Raw genomic sequence first — 24,870 nt, forward strand, 5'->3', positions numbered from 1 at the left:
GCATTAATCCACTTATGCCTACTGATTTAGCACCTATTAAGAGGAATTCCATCGACTATGATGCCAAGAAAAGGGTCGAACAAATGCTCCAAATCCATGCCCAAGTGAAGAAGCAAATTGAGAAAACAAATGAGGGGTATATGAACCGTGTCAAGAAACCGAGTCATCCAAAGAACTTTGAACCCGGAGATCTTGTTTGGGTTCATTTAAGAAAGGAGAGGTTCCCACAAAAGAGGAAAAACAAACTCATGCCTAGAGCCGATGGTCCTTTCGAAGTTATGGAAAGAATTGGTCCGAGTGCTTACAAAATCGATCTTAGGGTGAGTATGGTGTCCATGGAACCTTCAACATTGGTGACTTGAGTCCGTTTTATGAAGACCTCGAGGATGAAGATGTCGAGGATTTGAGGGCAAATCCTTTTCAAGAAGGGGAGGTTGAAACGGGAGAGGAGGCCGAGCTAGAGGCGCGGATTGGGACCTTCGTCCAATTTGAGGTCTAACTCAAATTCCGTCTAAGAAGACATGGTAATCTTTGTCACGTCTCAATTCTATAATGAATATTGAGACTTTTTGCCTAGGGACTTTTATTTAAATAAGGATCCGAGCTAAGATGAAATCACAAGACAAAACCGAGTGACGGGTTTATCGGTTTTCAACAAACGAGCTTAGTTTGCTTCCAATCGGTCCCATCTTTTTAGTAATCACATGAAGACCATCCTAGGACGTTTTTCAGCTGCTCAAACCGTCCAAATCAGTCCTAGGAGGCTGTTTTCTTTATTTTGAAGAGTTAGCTCAAATGTCGCTTTCAAGGAAGATCCAAAGTGTCACTATCATTCTTACAATTGTGTAAGAGCTTTGGGGGCTGCTCTCAAGGGCTTATACCAGCCGAAAATGGACTAAGGAAGCCTCCAATTGTGTGTTCCTAGGATAGCTTTTATGTCCCTTTCATTGTAAGACCTTGAGAAGACCATTTGGATTGTTCTTGCTTGGTTGATGCTCTTGGCTGCCTAGGATAGATTTTTCAGCAACTTTTATTGTTTTCTAAGTAGTTTAATGATAGCCATTGGATGTAATTTGGATGGTTAAGATTAGAAGGACTTGGGCTATAAATAAGCCAAGTTCCCAAGTGTAATATTCAGATTTGCTTAAGATAAAAACCAAGTAAGAAACATGAGTTTTCTTCATTAAAATCTCTTCTTTGCTTTGTGCTTGAAGAGCTCCTTTGCTTTGTGCTTGGAGTTTGATAGTTTACTTGCTTGTGTGCTTTTAAACTATCGAGTCTAATCCTATTGCTTTGTGTTCGGAGTTAGTCATATCACCCAAAACCGTCCCTAGGGACACGCCTAATCTGAAGTTTGTTTCATGCAAACTTAGGCTCCTTTCCTTAGTTTTCTACTTAAATTATCGAGTTAGAAGTTTCACTCCAGTCATTGTGACTCGTTTTGTGAATCATTTGTCCTAGTTCATTATTCATTATGACTCGTTATGTAAATCATTTGACCTTATTAATTAGTCCTTGTGACTCCTTGTGTAAACCATTTGTCCTTGTTTATTAGTCATTGTGACTCGTTGTGTAAATCATTTGTTCTAGTTCATTAGCCCTTGTGACTCATTGTGTGAACCATTTGTTCTTGCTCATTAGTCTTTGTGACTCGTTGTGTGAACCATTTGTTCTTGTTCATTAGTCCTTGTGACTCGTTGTGTGAATCATTTGTCCTTGTTCATTAGTCCTTGTGACTCGTTGTAAACCATTTGTCTTTGTTCATTAGTCATTGTGACTCCTTGTGTGAATCATTTATCCTTGTTAATTAGTCCTTCTGACTCGTTGTGTAAATCATTTGTTCTAGTTCATTAGTCCTTGTGACTCGTTGTGTGAACCATTTGTTCTTGTTTATTAGTCTTTGTGACTCGTTGTGTGAACCATTTGTTCTTGTTCATTAGTCAATGTGACTCCTTGTGTGAATCATTTGTTCTAGTTCATTAGTCATTGTGACTCGTTTTGTGAATCATTTGTCCTAGTTCATTATTCATTATGACTCGTTATGTAAATCATTTGACCTTGTTAATTAGTCCTTGTGACTCCTTGTGTTAACCATTTGTCCTTGTTTATTAGTCATTGTGACTCGTTGGGTAAATCATTTGTTCTAGTTCATTAGTCCTTGTGACTCGTTGTGTGAACCATTTGTTCTTGTTTATTAGTCCTTGTGACTCGTTGTGTGAACCATTTGTCCTTGTTCATTAGTCAATGTGACTCCTTGTGTGAATCATTTTTTCTAGTTCATTAGTCATTGTGACTCGTTTTGTGAATCATTTGTCCTAGTTCATTATTCATTATGACTCGTTGTGTAAATCATTTGTTCTAGTTCTTTAGTCCTTGTGACTCGTTGTGTGAACCATTTGTTTTTGTTTATTAGTCAATGTGACTCCTTGTGTGAATCATTTGTTCTAGTTCATTAGTCATTGTGACTCGTTTTGTGAATCATTTGTCCTAGTTCATTATTCATTATGACTCGTTATGTAAATCATTTGACCTTGTTAATTAGTCCTTGTGACTCCTTGTGTAAACCATTTGTCCTAGTTTATTAGTCATTGTGACTCGTTGTGTAAATCATTTGTTCAAGTTCATTAGTCCTTGTGACTCGTTGTGTGAACCATTTGTTCTTGTTCATTAGTCCTTGTGACTCGTTGTGTGAACCATTTGTTCTTGTTAATTAGTCCTTGTGACTCGTTGTGTGAATCATTTGTCCTTGTTCATTAGTCCTTGTGACTCGTTGTGTGAACCATTTTCCCTTGTTCATTAGTCATTATGAATCCTTGTGTGAATCATTTGTTCTAGTTCATTTGTCATTGTGACTCGCTGTGCAAATCATTTGTCCTTGTTAATTAGTCATTGTGACTCGTTGTAAACCATTTGTCTTTGTTCATTAGTCATTGTGACTCCTTGTGTGAATCATTTATCCTTGTTAATTAGTCCTTCTAACTCGTTGTTTAAATCATTTGTTCTAGTTCATTAGTCCTTGTGACTCGTTGTGTGAACCATTTGTTCTTGTTTATTAGTCTTTGTGACTCGTTGTGTGAACCATTTGTTCTTGTTCATTAGTCCTTGTGACTCATTGTGTGAATCATTTCTCCTTGTTCATTAGTCCTTGTGACTCGTTGTGTGAACCATTTGTCCTTGTTCATTAGTAAATGTGACTCCTTGTGTGAATCATTTGTTCTAGTTCATTAGTCATTGTGACTCGTTTTGTGAATCATTTGTCCTAATTCATTATTCATTATGACTCGTTATGTAAATCATTTGACCTTGTTAATAAGTCCTTGTGACTCCTTGTGTAAACCATTTGTTCTTGTTTATTAGTCATTGTGACTCGTAGTGTAAATCATTTGTTCTAGTTCATTAGCCCTTGTGACTCGTTGTGTGAACCATTTGTTCTTGTTCATTAGTCCTTGTGACTCGTTGTGTGAACCGTTTGTTCTTGTTCATTAGTCCTTGTGACTCGTTGTGTGAATCATTTGTTCTTGTTCATTAGTCCTTGTGACTCTATTGTGTGAACCATTTGTCCTTGTTCATTAGTCCTTGTGACTCGTTGTGTGAATCATTTGTCCTTGTTCATTAGTCCTTGTGACTCGTTGTGTGAACCATTTGTCCTTGTTCATTAGTAATTGTGACTCCTTGTGTGAATCATTTGTTCTAGTTCATTTGTCATTGTGACTCGTTGTGTAAATCATTTGTTCTAGTTCATTTGTAATTGTGACTCGTTGTGTGAATCATTTGTCCTTGTTAATTAGTCCATGTGACTCGTTGTGTGAACCGTTTGTTCTTGTTCATTAGTCCTTGTGACTCGTTGTGTGAACCATTTGTTCTTGTTCATTAGTCCTTGTGACTCGTTGTGTGAACCATTTGTTCTTGTTCATTAGTCCTTGTGACTCGTTGTGTGAATCATTTGTCCTTATTCATTAGTCCTTGTGACTCGTTGTGTGAACCATTTGTCCTTGTTCATTAGTCATTGTGACTCCTTATGTGAATCATTTGTTCTAGTTCATTTGTCATTGTGACTCGTTGTGTAAATCATTTGTCCTTGTTAATTAGTCCTTGTGACTCGTTGTAAACCATTTGTCTTTGTTCATTACTCCTTGTGACTCGTTGTGTGAATCATTAGTCCTTGTTAATTAGTCCTTCTGACTCGTTGTGTAAATCATTTGTTCTAGTTCTTTAATCCTTGTGACTCGTTGTGTGAACCATTTGTTTTTGTTTATTAGTCAATGTGACTCCTTGTGTGAATCATTTGTTCTAGGTCATTAGTCATTGTGACTCGTTTTGTGAATCATTTGTCTTAGTTCATTATTCATTATGACTCGTTATGTAAATCATTTGACCTTGTTAATTAGTCCTTATGACTCCTTGTGTAAACCATTTGTCCTTGTTTATTAGTCATTGTGACTCGTTATGTAAATCATTTGTTCAAGTTCATTAGTCCTTGTGACTCGATGTGTGAACCATTTGTTCTTGTTCATTAGTCCATGTGACTCGTTGTGTGAACCATTTGTGCTTGTTCATTAGTCCTTGTGACTCGTTGATGCAGGAGCACTCGAAGAAAATGAAAATGAAGTCTTAATTAGTCGAAATGTAACTCACATTTCTGAAGGTTTCAAAATGGGCTCAAGTATCGTGAATATGATAGCATGGAGAAGTCAAGGTGACGGGTTGGAGTCCGTCTAAGTCAACACGCCAACCAAGGAGGGTCAAGGTCGGTGCTGATGGAGGTGTTTAAGATTATTAGTTTCTTTATTTTTGCTTTCCTAATTCTAGTCAATAAATTTAAGGTAGTGTTGTTATTTCCTTATAGTTTCTTTCCTAATCTTAGCAAGATTGTAATAAGGCAATTTGCCATAATATGGGTCGGATTTCCTAATCAGTTTAGGACAAGTTAAGGAAGTTTAGGGAAGGGAGGTCGGTTTCCTTATAGTATAAATAGGGACTTTTGTATTCAGTTTTATTCATTCAAGTTTAGAGATTAATACAAGTTTTCTTGTTGCTTATTGCTTGCGAGCTTTGAGAGTCTTATTTCTTTCTTGCGAGGGAGAGATTAGAGTGTGGTTGATCCTTGCGAGGTGAGAGTCACAAAACCCAGTCGTGTGTGAGTTCGAGTTCCTTGCGAGGGAGGAGAGTTTATTCACGTCATATCCTCTTAATTTTCGTTCCAAAACATATAAAAATCAAATAAAAAGTCTAATATTCCGCTGCGTGTTTCACAACAAAATCGAACAGTCCAACGTACTGTTTAAATCCATAAAATCGACTAGATTTTACATCAATTTGGTTACCAGAGCAAGGTTATTAATTTGTTTCTTAACAAGTTAATCTTGGGAAGTAAAGATGCTTAGGGAGAAGCCGATTCCAGCAAGGGCACGGTGACGGTTCAGGCACGATTCAAGAACAACTAGATGAGATGAAACAAGCTATGGCCGAGCTAAAGTATATGATGAAGAACCTTCCAATTGGACGAGGTAGAGAACGAAGTCCAAGTCGTAGTAGGTCTCGTGGATCATATTCTGATGATGCAGATTCCAAGTCCAAAAAGGAGAACAAGAACGATGATGATCGAGGTCTAAAACTTGACATACCTGATTTTAATGGAGATTTAGATCCCGAAAAGTTTTTGGATTGGATTAGGCAAGCAGAACGAGTTTTCGAATACAAGGAATACGATGAGCATAAGCAATTCAAGGTAGCTATTCTAAAACTTACTAAATATGCATCGTTGTGGTATGAAAACTTGAAAAAACAGAGAAAGCGTGATAAGAAGAGCAAGATTGATACTTGGGAGAAACTTAAGAAGCACCTTATGAGGAGATTCTTACCAAGAGATTATGAGCAAGAAAATTACCTAAAATTGCAATCTTTATCACAAGAAAATCTGTCCGTGGCCGAGTACATTAAAGAATTCGAAAGGATGATGATTGTTTGTGATCTTGAAGAAAAGGAAGAGCTTAGAGTTGCAAGATTCATCAAGGGTCTAATACCATCACTTGCGTCCAAAGTTGAAGTTCAGATTTACAATGGATTTGACGATGTGTGTCGCTTGGCTCTAAAATTCGAAAAGCAAGACAAAACAAAGAAGTCCTATACCTATTCGAAAGGAGCAAGTTCTGGCTCGAGTTCTTATTCTAAACCAACAACGAGCAAGCAAAAGGAAGTTGTGTGAAGAAGTAAAGGACAAGGGTAAGGGTGTCGTGGAACCTAAGGGTAACTCATTAAGACGCTGTTTTAAATGCCAAGGCTATGGTCACATAGCTAATGAATGTCCACAAAAGAGAGCACTCACCGCTCAAGAATTGCGCAACATAGTTCCAGCATTCGTTCAAACTGAACAGTCCACAGAACATGTCGATATTGAGGAGGACGAAGAAGAAGGTGTAGCTTATGATGTTGATCCGTTGAGTGAAGAGGAGTGTTTGGTAATTCGTAATCTTCATGTAGAAACAACTCCGGTTGAAGCTGAACAAAGGGAGCAAATATTTCACACTCGTTGCAAGGTACATTCTAAAATTTGCAATCTAATCATTGATAGTGGATCATGTACCAATGTTGTGTCAAAGGAGTTAGTTGATGAGCTGAAATTACAAACCAAGAATCATAATAAGCCATATAAATTGCATTGGTTGAATGGGGATAATGGAATTCAAGTAAGGAAGCAAGCATTAGTTTCTTTGAGTTTGGGACCTTATAATGATGATATTTGGTGCGACGTGATTCCTATGAGTGCGTGCCATATTCTATTGGGACGACCCTGGCAATTTGATCGAAAGGTTGAACATGATGGAAGAACTAACATATATAGTGTGACCAAGGGCAAAACAACATTCAATTTGAAGCCTTTATCGCCTAATAAAATCAAGGAGCTGAAATCAAAGAAGGGGAGCTTATTTATGGAAGCTCGTGAGATTGAAGAGGTTCTAGCTCGTGGAGAACCAGCCTATGTTCTTATGGTTCGTGAATTAGAAGCCAATGGTGAAGGAAGCAGCCGTGAAGTTCAAGGGCTATTAAAAGAGTTTTGCGATGTATTTCCCGAAGAATTACCGGTTGGATTACCTCCTTTAAGAGGTATTGAACATCAAATTGACTTAATTCCAGGAGCTCAGTTGCCAAATAAACCAGCCTATCGTTGTAATCCCGAAGAAGCAAAAGAATTACAAAGACAAGTGCAAGAGTTAATTGATAGGGGTTATGTTCAAGAAAGTTTGAGTCCTTGTGCCGTACCAGCTCTATTGGTTCCAAAGAAAGATGGGACTTGGAGGATGTGTATTGATAGTAGGGCCGTTAACAATATCACAATAAAATATCGATTTCCTATGCCGAGGTTGGATGATATGTTAGACGAGTTGAGTGGGTCACGAGTATTTTCGAAGCTTGATTTACGAAGTGGCTATCATCAAATGAGAATTCGTGAAGGTGACGAATGGAAGACAGCGTTCAAGACTAAGCAAGGGTTGTATGAGTGGCTCGTTATGCCATTTGGTCTTTGCAATGCTCCTAGTTCGTTTATGAGGTTGATGAATGAAGTATTGAGGCCGTTCTTAAACAAGTTTGTTGTGGTGTATCTCGATGACATTCTTATTTATAGCAAGAGCAAAGAGGAACATATTGAACATCTCCGTGAAGTGTTTAAAATGCTACGAAAACAGAAACTATATGGCAAAATGGAGAAGTGTACATTCATGATGCCAAGCGTGGTGTTCCTAGGGTATATTGTTGGTGAGAATGGTGTAAGCATGGATCCGTCCAAAGTGGAGGCAATCAAGGCATGGCCGGTTCCTAAATCAACAACTGAGGTTCGTAGTTTCCATGGTTTGGCTTCGTTTTATCGAAGATTTATTCAAAATTTCAGTACAATCATGGCGCCTATAACCGAGTTGACGAAGAAGGGTGAGTTTGTATGGACTCCTAGTGCAGAGAAGGCATTCGAAGAGGTAAAATCTAAACTAAGCTCCGCACTTTGTTTTAACACTTCTGATTTTGACAAATTGTTCGAAGTTGAGTGTGATGCGAGTGGAGTTGGGATTGGGGCTGTTTTGGTACAAGATAAACGACCAGTAGCTTACTTTAGTGAGAAGTTGGGTGGTGCGCGATTGAATTACTCGACTTATGATAAGGAGTTCTATGCAATTGTGAGAGCATTGGATCATTGGGGTCATTATTTGCGACCTAAACCATTTGTGTTACATTCGGATCATGAAGCATTGAAGCATATTCATGGACAACAGAAGTTAAATCAAAGACATGCCAAGTGGGTTGAGTTTCTACAATCTTTTACTTTCTCATCAAAGTATAAGACGGGAGCTTCTAATGTTGTTCTTTGATGCATTGTCTCGAAGACATACTTTATTGATCGAGTTAGATGCGAGAATGCTTGGGTTTGAGCATATCAAAGAGCTGTACAAAACTGATCCAGATTTTGCTAAGGAGATTATTGAGCCAACGGGGTTATATCTTTGTTCAAGACGGTTATCTGTTCAAAGGCAATCGATTATGTATTCCCAACGGTTCAATTCGAGAGCTTTTGATCCGTGAAGCTCATGGTGGTGCAATAGCTGGACACTTTGGAGTAAACAAGACTAATGATGTTTTGAGTGAGCATTTTTATTGGCCAAAGATGAGCAAAGATGTGCAAGAGATCGTGGCTAAGTGTGTGGTGTGTCAAAAGGCAAAGAGTACGTTCAATAAGGAACTTTATACGCCCCTGCCCGTACCTACACAACCATGGAATGAGGTAAGTATGGACTTTATACTTGGTTTACCTAGAACTCAAAGAGGAAAGGATTCAATTATGGTTGTTGTGGATCGATTTTCAAAGATGGCGCATTTCATCCCATGTCATAAAACCGATGACGCTACTAATATTGCTGAACTTTATTACAAAGAGATTGTTCGATTACATGGTATTCCGCTTACTATTGTGTCGGATCGAGATGTTAAGTTCTTAAGCTACTTTTGGAAGACATTATGGAGGTTGGTTGGAACGAAGTTGTTATTTAGTACTTCTCATCATCCACAAACAGATGGACAAACCGAGGTGACTAATAGAACTTTGGGAAGCTTGTTACGAGGTTTGGTTAGCAAGAGTACGAAAGATTGGGATGTTAAGTTAGCTCATGCTGAGTTTGCATATAACCGAACGCCGTCAATGACTACGGGAAGATCACCATTCGAGATTGTTTATGGGGTGAATCCGTATCTTCCTATTGATTTGGTTCCTATACCAAAGAAAGATGTGTTGAGTTTCGAAGCAAAGGAAAGACAAGCTGCATTTTTTCGAGTTTGTGAGCAAGTTAAAGCACAAATCGAGAAAGCCAATGCTAGATACAAGGAGAAAGCAAATAAACATCGAAAGCAACCTGTTTTCAAAGTTGGGGATTTAGTATGGTTACACTTAAGGAAGGAACGTTTTCCATCCAAGAGGAAGAATAAGTTGATGCCAAGAGCCGATGGACCATTCAAGATACTTGAAAGCTATGGGACTAATGCCTACAAGTTAGAATTGCCAAGTGAGTATGGAGGTGTAAGTGCGACATTCAATGTTGGAGATTTGTCACCATACTTAGATGACGAAAATTTGAGGTCAAATTCTCAAAAAGAAGGGGAGAATGATGCAGGAGCACTCGAAGAAAATGAAAATGAAGTCTTAATTAGTCGAAATGTAACTCACATTTCTGAAGGTTTCAAAATGGGCTCAAGTATCGTGAATATGATAGCATGGAGAAGTCAAGGTGACGGGTTGGAGTCCGTCTAAGTCAACACGCCAACCAAGGAGGGTCAAGGTCGGTGCTGATGGAGGTGTTTAAGATTATTAGTTTCTTTATTTTTGCTTTCCTAATTCTAGTCAATAAATTTAAGGTAGTGTTGTTATTTCCTTATAGTTTCTTTCCTAATCTTAGCAAGATTGTAATAAGGCAATTTGCCATAATATGGGTCGGATTTCCTAATCAGTTTAGGACAAGTTAAGGAAGTTTAGGGAAGGGAGGTCGGTTTCCTTATAGTATAAATAGGGACTTTTGTATTCAGTTTTATTCATTCAAGTTTAGAGATTAATACAAGTTTTCTTGTTGCTTATTGCTTGCGAGCTTTGAGAGTCTTATTTCTTTCTTGCGAGGGAGAGATTAGAGTGTGGTTGATCCTTGCGAGGTGAGAGTCACAAAACCCAGTCGTGTGTGAGTTCGAGTTCCTTGCGAGGGAGGAGAGTTTATTCACGTCATATCCTCTTAATTTTCGTTCCAAAACATATAAAAATCAAATAAAAAGTCTAATATTCCGCTGCGTGTTTCACAACAAAATCGAACAGTCCAACGTACTGTTTAAATCCATAAAATCGACTAGATTTTACATCACTCGTTGTGTGAATCATTTGTCCTTGTTCATTAGTCCTTGTGACTCGTTGTGTGAACCATTTGTCCTTGTTCATTAGTCATTGTGACTCCTTGTGTGAATCATTTGTTCTAGTTCATTTGTAATTGTGACTCGTTGTGTGAATCATTTGTCCTTGTTAATTAGTCCATGTGACTCGTTGTAAACCATTTGTCTTTGTTCATTAGTCCTTGTGACTCGTTGTGCGAATCATTTGTCCTTGTTAATTAGTCCTTTTGACTCGTTGTGTAAATCATTTGTTCTAGTTCATTAGTCCTTGTGACTCGTTGTGTGAACCATTTGTTCTTGTTTATTAGTCAATGTGACTCCTTGTGTGAATCATTTGTTCTAGTTCATTAGTCATTGTGACTCGTTTTGTGAATCATTTGTCCTAGTTCATTATTCATTATGACTCGTTATGTAAATCATTTGACCTTGTTAATTAGTCCTTGTGACTCCTTGTGTAAACCATTTGTCCTTGTTTATTAGTCATTGTGACTCGTTGTGTAAATCATTTGTTCTAGTTCATTAGCCCTTGTGACTCATTGTGTGAACCATTTGTTCTTGTTCATTAGTCCTTGTGACTCGTTGTGTGAACCATTTGTTCTTGTTCATTAGTCCTTGTGACTCGTTGTGTGAATCATTTGTCCTTGTTCATTAGTCCTTGTGACTCGTTGTGTGAACCATTTGTCCGTGTTCATTAGTCATTGTGACTCCTTGTGTGAATCATTTGTTCTAGTTCATTTGCCATTGTGACTCGCTGTGTAAATCATTTGTCCTTGTTAATTAGTCCTTGTGACTCGTTGTAAACCATTTGTCTTTGTTCATTAGTCATTGTGACTCATTGGGTGAATAATTTATCCTTGTTAATTAGTCCTTCTGACTCGTTGTGTAAATCATTTGTTCTAGTTCATTAGTCCTTGTGACTCGTTGTGTGAACCATTTGTTCTTGTTTATTAGTCTTTGTGACTCGTTGTGTGAACCATTTGTTCTTGTTTATTAGTCCTTGTGACTCATTGTGTGAATCATTTCTCCTTGTTCATTAGTCCTTGTAACTCGTTGTGTGAACCATTTGTCCTTGTTCATTAGTCAATGTGACTCCTTGTGTGAATCATTTGTTCTAGTTCATTAGTCATTGTGACTCATTTTGTGAATCATTTGTCCTAATTTATTATTCATTATGACTCGTTATGTAAATCATTTGACCTTGTTAATTAGTCCTTGTGATTCCTTGTGTAAACCATTTGTCCTTGTTTATTAGTCATTGTGACTCGTTATGTAAATCATTTGTTCAAGTTCATTAGTCCTTGTGACTCGTTGTGTGAACCATTTGTTCTTGTTTATTAGTCAATGTGACTCCTTGTGTGAATCATTTGTTCTAGTTCATTAGTCATTGTGACTCGTTTTGTGAATCATTTGTCCTAGTTCATTATTCATTATGACTCGTTATGTAAATCATTTGACCTTGTTAATTAGTCCTTGTGACTCCTTGTGTAAACCATTTGTCCTTGTTCATTAGTCATTGTGACTCGTTGTGTAAATCATTTGTTCAAGTTCATTAGTCCTTGTGACTCGTTGTGTGAACCATTTGTTCTTGTTCATTAGTCCTTGTGACTCGTTGTGTGAACCATTTGTTCTTGTTCATTAGTCCTTGTGACTCGTTGTGTGAATCATTTGTCCTTGTTCATTAGTCCTTGTGACTCGTTGTGTGAACCATTTGTCCTTGTTCATTAGTCATTGTGACTCCTTGTGTGAATCATTTGTTCTAGTTCATTTGTAATTGTGACTCGTTGTGTGAATCATTTGTCCTTATTCATTAGTCCTTGTGACTCGTTGTGTGAACCATTTGTCCTTGTTCATTAGTCATTGTGACTCCTTATGTGAATCATTTGTTCTAGTTCATTTGTCATTGTGACTCGTTGTGTAAATCATTTGTCCTTGTTAATTAGTCCTTGTGACTCGTTGTAAACCATTTGTCTTTGTTCATTACTCCTTGTGACTCGTTGTGTGAATCATTAGTCCTTGTTAATTAGTCCTTCTGACTCGTTGTGTAAATCATTTGTTCTAGTTCTTTAATCCTTGTGACTCGTTGTGTGAACCATTTGTTTTTGTTTATTAGTCAATGTGACTCCTTGTGTGAATCATTTGTTCTAGGTCATTAGTCATTGTGACTCGTTTTGTGAATCATTTGTCTTAGTTCATTATTCATTATGACTCGTTATGTAAATCATTTGACCTTGTTAATTAGTCCTTATGACTCCTTGTGTAAACCATTTGTCCTTGTTTATTAGTCATTGTGACTCGTTATGTAAATCATTTGTTCAAGTTCATTAGTCCTTGTGACTCGATGTGTGAACCATTTGTTCTTGTTCATTAGTCCATGTGACTCGTTGTGTGAACCATTTGTGCTTGTTCATTAGTCCTTGTGACTCGTTGTGTGAATCATTTGTCCTTGTTCATTAGTCCTTGTGACTCGTTGTGTGAACCATTTGTCCTTGTTCATTAGTCATTGTGACTCCTTGTGTGAATCATTTGTTCTAGTTCATGTGTAATTGTGACTCGTTGTGTGAATCATTTGTCCTTGTTAATTAGTCCATGTGACTCGTTGTAAACCATTTGTCTTTGTTCATTAGTCCTTGTGACTCGTTGTGCGAATCATTTGTCCTTGTTAATTAGTCCTTTTGACTCGTTGTGTAAATCATTTGTTCTAGTTCATTAGTCCTTGTGACTCGTTGTGTGAACCATTTGTTCTTGTTTATTAGTCAATGTGACTCCTTGTGTGAATCATTTGTTCTAGTTCATTAGTCATTGTGACTCATTTTGTGAATCATTTGTCCTAGTTCATTATTCATTATGACTCGTTATGTAAATCATTTGACCTTGTTAATTAGTCCTTGTGACTCCTTGTGTAAACCATTTGTCCTTGTTTATTAGTCATTGTGACTCGTTGTGTAAATCATTTGTTCTAGTTCATTAGCCCTTGTGACTCATTGTGTGAACCATTTGTTCTTGTTCATTAGTCCTTGTGACTCGTTGTGTGAACCATTTGTTCTTGTTCATTAGTCCTTGTGACTCGTTGTGTGAATCATTTGTCCTTGTTCATTAGTCCTTGTGACTCGTTGTGTGAACCATTTGTCCGTGTTCATTAGTCATTGTGACTCCTTGTGTGAATCATTTGTTCTAGTTCATTTGCCATTGTGACTCGCTGTGTAAATCATTTGTCCTTGTTAATTAGTCCTTGTGACTCGTTGTAAACCATTTGTCTTTGTTCATTAGTCATTGTGACTCATTGGGTGAATAATTTATCCTTGTTAATTAGTCCTTCTGACTCGTTGTGTAAATCATTTGTTCTAGTTCATTAGTCCTTGTGACTCGTTGTGTGAACCATTTGTTCTTGTTTATTAGTCTTTGTGACTCGTTGTGTGAACCATTTGTTCTTGTTTATTAGTCCTTGTGACTCATTGTGTGAATCATTTCTCCTTGTTCATTAGTCCTTGTAACTCGTTGTGTGAACCATTTGTCCTTGTTCATTAGTCAATGTGACTCCTTGTGTGAATCATTTGTTCTAGTTCATTAGTCATTGTGACTCATTTTGTGAATCATTTGTCCTAATTTATTATTCATTATGACTCGTTATGTAAATCATTTGACCTTGTTAATTAGTCCTTGTGATTCCTTGTGTAAACCATTTGTCCTTGTTTATTAGTCATTGTGACTCGTTATGTAAATCATTTGTTCAAGTTCATTAGTCCTTGTGACTCGTTGTGTGAACCATTTGTTCTTGTTTATTAGTCAATGTGACTCCTTGTGTGAATCATTTGTTCTAGTTCATTAGTCATTGTGACTCGTTTTGTGAATCATTTGTCCTAGTTCATTATTCATTATGACTCGTTATGTAAATCATTTGACCTTGTTAATTAGTCCTTGTGACTCCTTGTGTAAACCATTTGTCCTTGTTTATTAGTCATTGTGACTCGTTGTGTAAATCATTTGTTCAAGTTCATTAGTCCTTGTGACTCGTTGTGTGAACCATTTGTTCTTGTTCATTAGTCCTTGTGACTCGTTGTGTGAACCATTTGTTCTTGTTCATTAGTCCTTGTGACTCGTTGTGTGAATCATTTGTCCTTGTTCATTAGTCCTTGTGACTCGTTGTGTGAACCATTTGTCCTTGTTCATTAGTCATTGTGACTCCTTGTGTGAATCATTTGTTCTAGTTCATTTGTAATTGTGACTCGTTGTGTGAATCATTTGTCCTTGTTAATTAGTCCTTGTGACTCGTTGTAAACCATTTGTCTTTGTTCATTAGTCCTTGTGACTCGTTGTGCGAATCATTTGTCCTTGTTAATTAGTCCTTTTGACTCGTTGTGTAAATCATTTGTTCTAGTTCATTAGTCCTTGTGACTCGTTGTGTGAACCTGAAACAAAATTGTTTCATTTTGATTCATTTTAAGGCCAAAAGAAACAGTCCAAGGAATGGTTAACAATTGAAAGTGTTTCATCGCTTTTTGAGGTATTATTCCAGCAGGCCTGACTTCCAATCTCTATATCTAAAGTTCTAACGGTTCAAGTCATATGATTCCTATGCCATTGGAAAGCTTAAGGTCTTATCTAAATCAGGGATTTGGAATTACCATCATAACTATTTTATATCTTGAGATATGGCGGATGCAAACAGACTGCGCATTACTGGACAGCCCATGACCTACGTGCACTAAATGTTCAATAACTCAAGATTTACTCAATGATTAAGGTTGATTCCTTTTGGATATGAAAGATAACTCATTTAGCTTTCCAGCCAGCTATCATGAGCCCTTAAATTCATTGTGAGCTATGAGATATGCCCTCTACAAGATGCACCTGGTTTTCCTGAGAATGCTGTCAAGCCCGGTTTTGGACATCATCACAATTCAAGGTCCAACTCCAAATACGTCTAACAAGATGTGCTAAGTTATGACTCTAGACCCTTCTATGATGAGTTTAGAGACTTTTTGCCTATGGACTTTTATTTAAATAAGGATCCAAGCTAAGATGAATTCGCAAGACAAAACCATTTAACGAGTTTATCGGTATTCAACAATTGAGCTTAGTTTGCTTCCAATCGGTCCCATCTTTTTATTAATCAAATGAAGACCATCCTAGGACAAGATCCAGCTGCTTGGACCGACCAAAACAATCCTAGGAGACTGCTTTCTTTATTTTGAAGAATTTCAGCAACTTTTCCTTGTTTTCTTGCTTGTTTTCTTGCTTTTTTTCCTTGTTTTCAGCAACTTTTCCTTGTTTTCTTGCTTGTTTTCTTGCCTTTTCCTTGTTTTCAGCAACTTTTCCTTGTTTTCTTGCTTGTTTAATGATTAGCCATTAGATGTAATTTGGATGGTTAAGATTAGAAGGACTTGGGCTATAAATAAACCAAGTTCCCAAGTGTAATATTCAGATTTGATTGAGTTAAAAAAAACTGAGAAAGAAACCAAGTGTTTTCTTCACAAAAATCTCTTCTTTGCTTTGTGCTTGAAGAGCTCCATTACTTTGTGCTTGGGGTTGGTAATTCATTTGCTGTGTGCTTTGAGTTATCGAGGCTAGTCCTATTGCTTTGTGTTCGGGTCTAGTCATATCCAAATCGTCCTCTAAGGACACGCCTAAATAAGGGTTTGTTTCATGCAAACTTAGGCTCATTTCTTTTTCTTTTTCCGCTTAAATTGTCGAGTGAGAGGTTTCACTCCAACTTGGTAATCAGAGCTTTGGTCATAACACAATTCCATCTTGTGTTAGTCTTGAGTTGGATAATCCTTTGGTTGAGTGTTCATCTATCCTAACTACAACAAAAACACAAAAACAAACCCAAGAGTGAAGAGAGTTTATCAAAACTTTGGTTTGTTGTTCAAAAAAAAAAAAAAAAAAAAAAATCTGTCTTTCTTAAAGTGTTGTCACTCGGTTTTCCCATTGGAAAATCAGTAGCAATGAAGTATGTTCCTTATGTTCCATGCTCAAAGATTGAGCCTTGTGACCTTGGTTCCACTTCCAAGTCCTTACAAGAAACTAAGGTGAAGTTACAAGCCCAAATAAGAAGGCTTAAAGGTGATGTGCCTACAAGGAGTGCAACCGGTTGTCATGGTGTTCCGAGGGAGCCAAAACCACCAGATTTGAACCGTGGAGAGCACCACTTGCTCCGTGATTGTCATATGTCCTCTCCCACCCTTAGAGACAAAGGTAAAACACCATTACTTCCTTCTTTTAATGGTGAAAACAGTAGGGCCTTTGTGTCTTGGTTATATGAGGTTGAATGCTATTTTAAGGGAAAGTATTTTTCAGAGGAAAGGAAGCTTGAGTTGGTTGTGTCTTGTTTAAAGGGTAGTGCTTTGTTTTGGTATAATGCTCTTAATTTTGCAAGGATGGTGAAAGGGAAGGGTAAAATTAGGTCTTGGTTTAAACTTGAAAAGAACATGAGACTAAAGTTTCTACCTTGCTCTACCATGAATGAATTATGGGCTAAACTTAAAACCCTTAAACAAAATTCCTTGAGTGTTCATGAGTATGCTAGATTATTTGAGGAACTAAATTTTGTGTGTGTCAATGAAGTTAATCCTTTCAAAAAAATCAGATTTTTTCTTGGCTTAAAATCTGAAATTGCTCGAAAAATTAACTTAGAAATGGTGCATTCATATGGAGAATTGCTTGGGTTGGCTTTGTATGTTGAGGAGGGCTTAGCAAGGCCTAAAAACCATGAGGTCTTAGCTAAAGGGGTTAGTTTAGAGGTAGCCAAAACAGATGGGAAAGAGGAGAGTTTAGACCAAGGAGTTGTGCCAAGCTTAAACATTACTTGTCCTAAGTCTAAATCCCTTGAGCCAAAAGTCATTAGCATTTGTGGTGAGATGATTAACCCATGTAGTGCTACATTTGAGAGTCCATGTTGTGAAACTAAAACCCCCTTCAAGCCAACACATAAGCCTACTAGTGAGGAGGAGAATCGCCATATCCTCTCCCATGTGACCATCAATGAACAAACAACTGATTTGGGGCCAAGAGATGTCCAAGAGTCAAGCAAGTCCTATGGAGGCAAACTCCTAAATGAGCCTCCTAGTGAAGAGTCCACTCCTAAGAGAATTGAACCACGAGTTAAGCTCAAACCAGGAACTATTTGGGGAAAGGAATCAGTCCATGGAGGTCCTCATGACTCCATTCAAGTGCAAACACAACAAGTAAGGGAGTTAAAGAGCAAGGAAAAACGATGTGAGGCTCATATTCTTGCTCAAGGAAATGTCAATGGAAGTAGCTTTGAAAGGAGGGCTGCCCTCCCACAAGTGTTCAAGCCAAACTGTGGTCTTGAAAGGGAAGGTAATAAGACCAAGAATCAAGTCGTGCCACTGTCCAAAGATGACCAAGGATCGCACAAATTGAATGATCAAGACAAATCGTCATTTGGAGGTTTGCTCTTTGCTTCTCCTACAATTTCTGTCCCAATTTTAACTAATTCGTTTGGGAATGGTGCAACACATCTCTTGCCATTCACCATTCTAGTCTATGATCCGGGAGGAAGTCATGAGAGCCATCTCTTGAAGTGTGCTAGGTGATTTGATAAGTGGTAAGACAAAAGTCTTGGCAACAAGTCTCTTTAATTTGAACCAACAGAATTTGAGGACAAATTCTTTTCAAGAAAGGGAGTTTGAAACAAAATTGTTTCATTTTGATTCATTTTAAGGCCAAAAGAAACAGTCCAAGGAATGGTTAACAATTGAAAGTGTTTCATCGCTTTTTGAGGTATTATTCCAGCAGGCCTGACTTCCAATCTCTATATCTAAAGTTCTAACGGTTCAAGTCATATGATTCCTATGCCATTGGAAAGCTTAAGGTCTTATCTAAATCAGGGATTTGGAATTACCATCATAACTATTTTATATCTTGAGATATGGCGGATGCAAACAGACTGCGCATTACTGGACAGCCCATGACCTACGTGCACTAAATGTTCAATAACTCAAGATTTACTCAATGATTAAGGTTGATTCCTTTTGGATATGAAAGATAACTCATTTAGCTTTCCAGCCAGCTATCATGAGCCCTTAAATTCATTGTGAGCTATGAGATATGCCCTCTACAAGATGCACCTGGTTTTCCTGAGAATGCTGTCAAGCCCGGTTTTGGACATCATCACAATTCAAGGTCCAACTCCAAATACGTCTAACAAGATGTGCTAAGTTATGACTCTAGACCCTTCTATGATGAGTTTAGAGACTTTTTGCCTATGGACTTTTATTTAAATAAGGATCCAAGCTAAGATGAATTCGCAAGACAAAACCGAGTAACGAGTTTATCGGTATTCAACAATTGAGCTTAGTTTGCTTCCAATCGGTCCCATCTTTTTATTAATCAAATGAAGACCATCCTAGGACAAGATCCAGCTGCTTGGACCGACCAAAACAATCCTAGGAGGCTGCTTTCTTTATTTTGAAGAATTTCAGCAACTTTTCCTTGTTTTCTTGCTTGTTTTCTTGCTTTTTTCCTTGTTTTCAGCAACTTTTCCTTGTTTTCTTGCTTGTTTTCTTGCCTTTTCCTTGTTTTCAGCAACTTTTCCTTGTTTTCTTGCTTGTTTAATGATTAGCCATTAGATGTAATTTGGATGGTTAAGATTAGAAGGACTTGGGCTATAAATAAACCAAGTTCCCAAGTGTAATATTCAGATTTGATTGAGTTAAAAAAAACTGAGAAAGAAACCAAGTGTTTTCTTCACAAAAATCTCTTCTTTGCTTTGTGCTTGAAGAGCTCCATTGCTTTGTGCTTGGGGTTGGTAATTCATTTGCTGTGTGCTTTGAGTTATCGAGGCTAGTCCTATTGCTTTGTGTTCGGGTCTAGTCATATCCAAATCGTCCTCTAAGGACACGCCTAAATAAGGGTTTGTTTCATGCAAACTTAGGCTCATTTCTTTTTCTTTTTCCGCTTAAATTGTCGAGTGAGAGGTTTCACTCCAGAACCATTTGTTCTTGTTTATTAGTCAATGTGAATCCTTGTGTGAATCATTTGTTCTAGTTCATTAGTCCTTGTGACTCGTTTTGTGAACCATTTGTCCTAGTTCATTATTCATTATGACTCGTTATGTAAATCATTTGACCTTGTTAATTAGTCCTTGTGACTCCTTGTGTGAACCATTTGTCCTAGTTCATTATTCATTATGACTCGTTATGTAAATCATTTGACCTTGTTAATTAGTCCTTGTGACTCCTTGTGTAAACCATTTGTCCTTGTTTATTAGTCATTGTGACTCGTTGTGTAAATCATTTGTTCTAGTTCATTAGTCCTTGTGACTCGTTGTGTGAACCATTTGTTCTTGTTTATTAGTCTTTGTGACTCGTTGTGTGAACCATTTGTTCTTGTTCATTAGTCCTTGTGACTCGTTGTGTGAACCATTTGTCCTTGTTCATTAGTCAATGTGACTCCTTGTGTGAATCATTTGTTTTAGTTCATTAGTCCTTGTGACTCGTTGTATGAATCATTTGTTCTATTTCATTTGTCATTGTGACTCATTGTGTAAATCATTTGTCCTTGTTAATTAGTCCTTGTGACTCGTTGTGTAATAATCATTTGTTCTAGTTCATTAGTCCTTGTGACTCGTTGTGTGAACCATTTATTCTTGTTTATTAGTCTTTGTGACTCGTTGTTTGAACCATTTGTTCTTGTTCATTAGTCCTTGTGACTCGTTGTGTGAACCATTTGTCCTTGTTCATTAGTCAATGTGACTCCGTGTGTGAATCATTTGTTCTAGTTCATTAGTCATTGTGACTCGTTTTGTGAATCATTTGTCCTAGTTCATTATTCATTATGACTCGTTATGTAAATCATTTGACCTTGTTAATTAGTCCTTGTGACTCCTTGTGTAAACCATTCGTCCTTGTTTATTAGTCATTGTGACTCGTTGTGTAAATCATTTGTTCTAGTTCATTAGTCCTTGTGACTCGTTGTGTGAACCATTTGTTCTTGTTCATTAGTCCTTGTGACTCGTTGTGTGAACCATTTGTTCTTGTTCATTAGTCCTTGTGACTCGTTGTGTGAATCATTTGTCCTTGTTCATTAGTTCTTGTGACTCGTTGTGTGAACCATTTGTCCTTGTTCATTAGTCATTGTGACTCCTTGTGTAAATCATTTGTTCTAGTTCATTTGTCATTGTGACTCGTTGTGTAAATCATTTGTCCTTGTTAATTAGTCCTTGTGACTCGTTGTAAACCATTTGTCTTTGTTCATTAGTCCTTGTGACTCGTTGTGTGAATCATTTATCCTTGTTAATTAGTCCTTGTGACTCGTTGTGTAATAATCATTTGTTCTAGTTCATTAGTCCTTGTGACTCGTTGTGTGAACCATTTGTTCTTGTTTATTAGTCTTTGTGACTCGTTGTGTGAACCATTTGTTCTTGTTCATTAGTCCTTGTGACTCGTTGTGTGAACCATTTGTCCTTGTTCATTAGTCAATGTGACTCCTTGTGTGAATCATTTGTTCTAGTTCATTAGTCATTGTGACTCGTTTTGTGAATCATTTGTCCTAGTTCATTATTCATTATGACTCGTTATGTAAATCATTTGACCTTGTTAATTAGTCCTTGTGTAAACCATTTGTCCTTGTTTATTAGTCATTGTGACTCGTTGTGTAAATCATTTGTTCTAGTTCATTAGTCCTTGTGACTCGTTGTGTGAACCATTTGTTCATGTTTATTAGTCTTTGTGACTCGTTGTGTGAACCATTTGTTCTTGTTCATTAGTCCTTGTGACTTATTGTGTGAATCATTTCTCCTTGTTCATTAGTCCTTGTGACTCGTTGTGTGAACCATTTGTCCTTGTTCATTAGTCAATGTGACTCCTTGTGTGAATCATTTGTTCTAGTTCATTAGTCATTGTGACTCGTTTTGTGAATCATTTGTCCTAGTTCATTATTCATTATGACTCGTTATGTAAATGTAACACCCCGTATTTTATTAAGTTGGATAAAATTCTTTTAATTGCTATTTTGAATTTAATTACATCATTTAACGATTTATATATATATTCTTAGCTAATTAATTAATTTCATCATTTGTCGTTAATTTTAATAATCATTAATAAGTTTATTTAAAGTTAGTTCGAGTTTATTGAAGTTAGTTCGAGTTTATTTATTTAATAATTTCCGTTTCTTTACGGGTCCTTGTGACTCGTTGTGTGAACCATTTGTCCTTGTTCATTAGTCCTTGTGACTCGTTGTGTGAACCATTTGTTCTAGTTCATTAGTCATTGTGACTCATTTTGTGAATCATTTGTCCTAGTTCATTGTTCATTATCACTCGTTATGTAAATCATTTGACCTTGTTAATTAGTCCTTGTGACTCCTTGTGTACACCATTTGTCCTTGTTTATTAGTCACTGTGACTCGTTGTGTGAATCATTTGTTCTTGTTCATTAGTCCTTGTGACTCGTTGTGTGAACCATTTGTTCTTGTTCATTAGTCCTTGTGACTCGTTGTGTGAATCATTTGTCCTTGTTCATTAGTCCTTGTGACTCGTTGTGTGAACCATTTGTCCTTGTTCATTACTCATTGTGACTTTTTGTGTGAATCATTTGTTCTAGTTCATTTGTCATTGTGACTCGTTGTGTGAATCATTTGTCTTTGTTAATTAGTCCTTGTGACTCGTTGTAAACCATTTGTCTTTGTTCATTAGTCCTTGTGACTCGTTGTGTGAATCAATTGCCTTTGTTCATTAGTCCTTCTGACTCGTTCTGTGAACCATTTGTTCTTGTTCATTAGTCCTTGTGACTCGTTGTGTGAATCATTTGTCTTTGTTCATTAGTCCTTGTGACTCGTTGTGTGAACAATTTGTCCTTGTTACATAGTCCTTGTGACTCGTTGTAAACCATTTGTCCTTTTTCTTTAGTTTTTGTGACTCATTGTGTGAATCATTTGTCCTAGTTCATTATTCATTATGACTCGTTATGTAAATCATTTGACCTTGTTAATTAGTCCTTGTGACTCCTTGTGTAAACCATTTGTCCTTGTTTATTAGTCATTGTGACTCGTTGTGTAAATCATTTATTCTAGTTCATTAGTCCTTGTGACTCGTTGTGTGAACCATTTGTTCTTGTTCATTAGTCCTTGTGACTCGTTGTGTGAATAATTTGTCTTTGTTCATTAGTCCTTGTGACTCGTTGTGTGAACCATTTGTCCTTGTTCATTAGTCATTGTGACTCCTTGTGTGAATCATTTGTTCTAGTTCATTTGTCATTGTGACTCGTTGTGTGAATCATTTGTCCTTGTTAATTAGTCCTTGTGACTCGTTGTAAACCATTTGTCTTTGTTCATTAGTCCTTGTGACTCGTTGTGTGAATCAATTATCCTTGTTAATTAGTCCTTCTGACTCGTTGTGTAAATCATTTGTTCTAGTTCATTAGTCCTTGTGACTCGTTGTGTGAATCATTTGTCCTTGTTCATTAGTCCTTGTGACTCGTTGTGTGAACCATTTGTCTTTGTTCATTAGTCCTTGTGACTACTTGTGTGAATCATTTGTTCTATTTCATTTGTCATTGTGACTCATTGTGTAAATCATTTGTCCTTGTTAATTAGTCCTTGTGACTCGTTGTGAAAATTATTTGTTCTAGTTCATTAGTCCTTGTGACTCGTTGTGTGAACCATTTGTTCTTGTTTATTAGTGTTTGTGACTCGTTGTGTGAACCATTTGTTCTTGTTTATTAGTCTTTGTGACTCGTTGTGTGAACCATTTGTTCTTGTTCATTAGTCCTTGTGACTCGTTGTGTGAACCATTTGTCCTAGTTCATTAGTCAATGTGACTCCTTGTGTAAATCATTTGTTCTAGTTCATTAGTCCTTGTGACTCGTTGTGTGAACCATTTGTTCTTGTTTATTAGTCTTTGTGACTCGTTGTGTGAACCATTTGTTCTTGTTCATTAGTCCTTGTGACTTATTGTGTGAATCATTTCTCCTTGTTCATTAGTCCTTGTGACTCGTTGTGGGAACCATTTGTCCTTGTTCATTAGTCACTGTGACTCTTGTGTGAATCATTTGTTCTAGTTCATTAGTCATTGTGACTCATTTTGTGAATCATTTGTCCTAGTTCATTATTCATTATGACTCGTTATGTCAATCATTTGACCTTGTTAATTAGTCCTTGTGATTCCTTGTGTAAACCATTTATCCTTGTTTATTAGTCATTGTGACTCGTTGTGTAAATCATTTATTCTAGTTCATTAGTCCTTGTGACTCGTTGTGTGAACCATTTGCTCTTGTTCATTAGTCCTTGTGACTCGTTGTGGGAATCATTTGTCTTTGTTCATTAGTCCTTGTGACTCGTTGTGTGAACCATTTGTCCTTGTTCATTAGTTATTGTGACTCCTTGTGTGAATCATTTGTTCTAGTTCATTTGTCATTGTGACTCGTTGTGTGAATCATTTGTCCTTGTTAATTAGTCCTTGTGACTCGTTGTAAACCATTTGTCTTTGTTCATTAGTCCTTGTGACTCGTTGTGTGAATCAATTGTCCTTGTTAATTAGTCCTTCTGACTCGTTGTGTAAATCATTTGTTCTAGTTCATTAGTCCTTGTGACTCGTTGTGTGAATCATTTGTCCTTGTTCATCAGTCCTTGTGACTCGTTGTGTGAACCATTTGTCTTTGTTCATTAGTCATTGTGACTACTTGTGTGAATCATTTGTTCTATTTCATTTGTCATTGTGACTCATTGTGTAAATCATTTGTCCTTGTTAATTAGTCCTTGTGACTCGTTGTGTAATAATCATTTGTTCTAGTTCATTAGTCCTTGTGACTCGTTGTGTGAACCATTTGTTCTTGTTATTAGTCTTTGTGACTCGTTGTGTGAACCATTTGTTCTTGTTCATTAGTCCTTGTGACTCATTGTGTGAATCATTTCTCCTTGTGACTCGTTGTGTGAACCATTTGTCCTTGTTCATTAGTCAATGTGACTCCTTGTGTGAATCATTTGTTCTAGTTCATTTGTCATTGTGACTCGTTTTGTGAATCATTTGTCCTAGTTCATTATTCATTATGACTCGTTATGTAAATCATTTGACCTTGTTAATTAGTCCTTGTGACTCCTTGTGTAAACCATTTGTCCTTGTTTATTAGTCATTGTGACTCGTTGTGTAAATCATTTGTTCTAGTTCATTAGCCCTTGTGACTCGTTGTGTGAACCATTTGTTCTTGTTCATTAGTCCTTGTGACTCGTTGTGTGAACCATTTGTTCTTGTTCATTAGTCCTTGTGACTCGTTGTGTGAATCATTTGTCCTTGTTCATTAGTCAATGTGACTCCTTGTGTGAATCATTTGTTCTAGTTCATTAGTCATTGTGACTCGTTTTGTGAATCATTTGTCCTAGTTCATTATTCATTATGACTCGTTATGTAAATCATTTAACCTTGTTAATTAGTCCTTGTGACTCCTTGTGTAAACCATTTGTCCTTGTTTATTAGTCATTGTGACTCGTTGTGTAAATCAT

The 24,870-nt window shown here is 37.0% G+C and overlaps 1 protein-coding gene and 1 pseudogene across 1 annotated transcript; both read left to right on the forward strand.

Annotated features, from left to right (window-relative positions):
- Window positions 1-1,142: 1,142 nt before the first annotated feature.
- Window positions 1,143-19,128, forward strand: LOC141637670 (uncharacterized). Its single transcript, XM_074447132.1, has 2 exons — window positions 1,143-1,414; window positions 16,109-19,128. Exon 2 carries the CDS (start codon window positions 16,356-16,358, stop codon window positions 17,964-17,966), a length of 1,611 nt encoding a protein of 536 aa, XP_074303233.1. The 5' UTR covers window positions 1,143-1,414; window positions 16,109-16,355; the 3' UTR covers window positions 17,967-19,128.
- On the forward strand, window positions 5,462-10,240 carry LOC141637673 (uncharacterized; annotated as a pseudogene).
- Window positions 19,129-24,870: the final 5,742 nt, after the last annotated feature.

Source organism: Silene latifolia, unplaced genomic scaffold, assembly GCF_048544455.1.
Source record: "Silene latifolia isolate original U9 population unplaced genomic scaffold, ASM4854445v1 scaffold_128, whole genome shotgun sequence".
Classification (NCBI taxonomy): Eukaryota; Viridiplantae; Streptophyta; class Magnoliopsida; order Caryophyllales; family Caryophyllaceae; genus Silene; species Silene latifolia.

Excerpts from the sequence above, each read along its gene's own strand:
- LOC141637670 (XM_074447132.1), top strand. The coding sequence starts at position 16,356 with ATGAAGTATGTTCCTTATGTTCCATGCTCAAAGATTGAGCCTTGTGAC.